This window comes from Rhopalosiphum maidis, chromosome 2 (assembly GCF_003676215.2).
Source record: "Rhopalosiphum maidis isolate BTI-1 chromosome 2, ASM367621v3, whole genome shotgun sequence".
Lineage (NCBI taxonomy): Eukaryota > Metazoa > Arthropoda > Insecta > Hemiptera > Aphididae > Rhopalosiphum > Rhopalosiphum maidis.
This window is the reverse complement of record NC_040878.1, coordinates 10860830-10863829: the sequence shown is the minus strand read 5'-3', so window position 1 is coordinate 10863829 and position 3000 is coordinate 10860830. Positions and strand designations below refer to the sequence as shown.

Genomic DNA, 3000 nt, shown 5'->3' with positions numbered 1-3000 from the left:
ACGCGTGTTATTATTATAGTATTATTGTTATTGTTATTACACGACGCGATTACAACGTATTGTAGTGCTACTGCATCCGATTGTACACGATCCGATATTATAAACGATAATGACGACGACAGTAATAATAATAATAATATTTTATGGGCGATTTCTCTGCGACGGCCCGACGGGTTTTCGATTTATTTACGACGTAAATCCGATTTTTTTCGATTCGAAAACTATTTACGCCTACTACGTGACGTGCTATATAACTGTATAACAATATATCGCGCGATTATGTCACGAACTCGTCAAACATTGATATCCTATTTTCCAAATGAAAAATGTATGAAAAAAAAGTTTAATGTACAACAATCAATTAGTATTTCCAACATTTAAAAACACGTATAAGTAATAATACAGTTGATTACATTTTGATAAAATTCATTCTTTTAATTCTACAGAGTTTGATTTTTGATTATTCTACAGTGATATTTTTATTAACTTTTTTGTATTACACAATGATTTCCCTGGGCGTGATTGCGTTCGGCCAACATCAAGCTAATTAGCTTGTATGTCGTGAAGTCATTGCTAGAACAACCCAAAACCGACAGGTTAGTTGCCCGGCACGAGAAAACTGTATGGCCTTCGAACGCGAATATTACCATCTCGTAGTCCATCGTTCGCCTAAGGTTCACGATAAATCCAAGTTTTTCCAGTTTCTCTGCGTAAGTGATAAAGTCAAAATTAAATGAAAAATCGTTGGAAATACTTTTTTTTATTGTTTCACTTTAAAAATCAATAAATTAAAACAACTGGACAGCATAAATACAACATCATTTTTAATACGAGTATATACAAGAGATAGTATTGAAAAAAAAAATGGGTGTTAAATGATTTAGTAAGGCGGGATCTAGTTACTTGTTTCTATTATGACCATTGAATTAATTTCTCTTAATTAAAACATATTTGTATTCATGAATTTAATTAATAATCTAATTAATATGATTACCCGGCGTTATGAATAGGCAATATGGCTACACCCTGTTCTAGGATAGGTATCTTCTATAACTTATTATCATGGTATATTGTGCGGGTACAGCATCCAAAAACGATAATTTATTTATTATTTTAACAAGTAAAATAAAATGTTATTTTTAAACTTTTTAATTTTAATTTTTTTCCCATACAATATAACAGTTTATATTATTTGTATACCTAATAGAAACGTAAAAACTACAGTAAATCCCTAAAAATAGTTTGTATTCATCCAATTTATCAAACAAACGGGTTATTTATCGAATTTTTACAAACAGTTCATAAAAATATATACATTTAATATTTATAATAATATTATGAAGTATGGACGAATATTATACTTGTAAATATATTACGCAGGTAATTGAAAACAAATTTGTAGATTAATGTTTATAATATATACACGCAAATAACGTTAATGTAAACAATATAATACATGACTATTTTTTGAAAGATATGAAATATATATGTGATATAGATTCATATGCAAACATATAGGTTATAGAACTATAACTACCTGAAAATCTGATAAATTGAACAACCGCTGAAAGGAAGGTTGGTATATGCATAGATTGTTGATTCATTCAAATTTTCTACCAATAAATACAACATATTCAAGGAGATCTTCGCGCTGATTGGATAATATTCAATAGAGAAAAAGTTATTTCATTATTTCATTTGACAGATTTTTTTTAAAAAGATACGCGTGGTATAAAGAAATGTAATTAAGGTTCAATTAATTTAATATAATATTAAACCAACAAACGATTAAACGACCTTTCGTATAACTGACAATAAGATAATAAATTAGCAATAGTTTTATTTATTTTTATTGTAAAATACTAATACTATAAAAAAATATCTAGTAACAATAAATAAATAATTATTTATATAATATATACCTTAGTTACCTACTTATTTAATAAAACTACAGATCAGAATAACTTTTCAAAACGAGGGAGACGTTTTTAACGGAGAAATTAAAGTTTTTAACTACTGTATATATTATATAGCAATCAAATTTGAAATGAGGATACTAAAGAAAGGATTTAAAACTAAATAGTTTCTGTGACTTTTCTTTAGAATGAGATACAGTATACGATAACTATTGCGTACCTTTGATATGTTCGACCCTTGTCGTCCGGTGTTTCAGGACCTCACAGACTTTGGTCGGACCATACAGGATATCGACTGTATACGAGTGGCACTCATCATTTTTTAATGTGATATCATTGGTTTCCATTTATGGTCGAGAAACTCGTAATTTAATAGTTCAGCTATAGGTGAATTGCAATCAAACGATACAATAATTCGGTAAAACTGTAAAACGTTGTTATAAATCAATTAAACCGTCTAAGAATACATAGAAACACGAATGTACAAACACTTTAGTACTAAAAATGTAAAAGAAATATACAACGTTAATATTGTTAATATCTAAATTCAAAATAAATTTTTGAATTCATCAGTTATTTTTTCTACCGTCTAAAATATTATTTTGAAAATTTCTTTTAATCATTTACGGTTGTAATTATTCGTGTAACGAATAAAACATTTCTCTCGCAAAACCTTAATATGGAGGTATATACGCACCTGTTGTACACGTCTCCTATGTTTCTGAAAAAAGATTAACTATTATTAGACAGAATATAAAAAATAAATGTGTACATAAATTAAGTGTTTAACGTGTACATCCTATGAAACATATGACTGCGGATAATGTTGACTTTACAAAACACCAAGGATAATATTATACTTCCGATTTCGTAGTCGATATGACTTTATGAGTAATACAAATTTTCACACCGAACTATACGCTCCCGCCAGTCGAATCGTGCGTTCAACCTAGCTGCAACAATGCACTGCGAAGGTTTTCATGCAGTTTTCACACGTTTCCTGCGTTTTGTAACGCTGCGAGTGCCGAGTAATATAATTCTTTACACGAGATTCAATTTTTAAATTACCTATATATTTTATTTT

General features: G+C 28.7%; 1 protein-coding gene across 1 annotated transcript; it reads right to left on the bottom strand.

The window, feature by feature from the left end:
• Window positions 1–482: 482 nt before the first annotated feature.
• LOC113550894 lies at window positions 483–2263 on the bottom strand. Its single transcript, XM_026952839.1, has 2 exons — window positions 2137–2263; window positions 483–706 (listed from the first exon to the last, which is right to left on the bottom strand). The coding sequence occupies exons 1-2, from the start codon at window positions 2261–2263 to the stop codon at window positions 483–485; spliced, it is 351 nt and encodes a 116-aa protein (XP_026808640.1).
• Window positions 2264–3000: the final 737 nt, after the last annotated feature.

Coding starts and splice junctions, on each gene's coding strand:
- LOC113550894 (XM_026952839.1), bottom strand. CDS start 2,263: ATGGAAACCAATGATATCACATTAAAAAATGATGAGTGCCACTCGTAT. Junction 707..2,136: donor AAGGGTCGAACATATCAAAG/GTACGCAATAGT, acceptor TCACTTACGCAG/AGAAACTGGAAAAACTTGGA.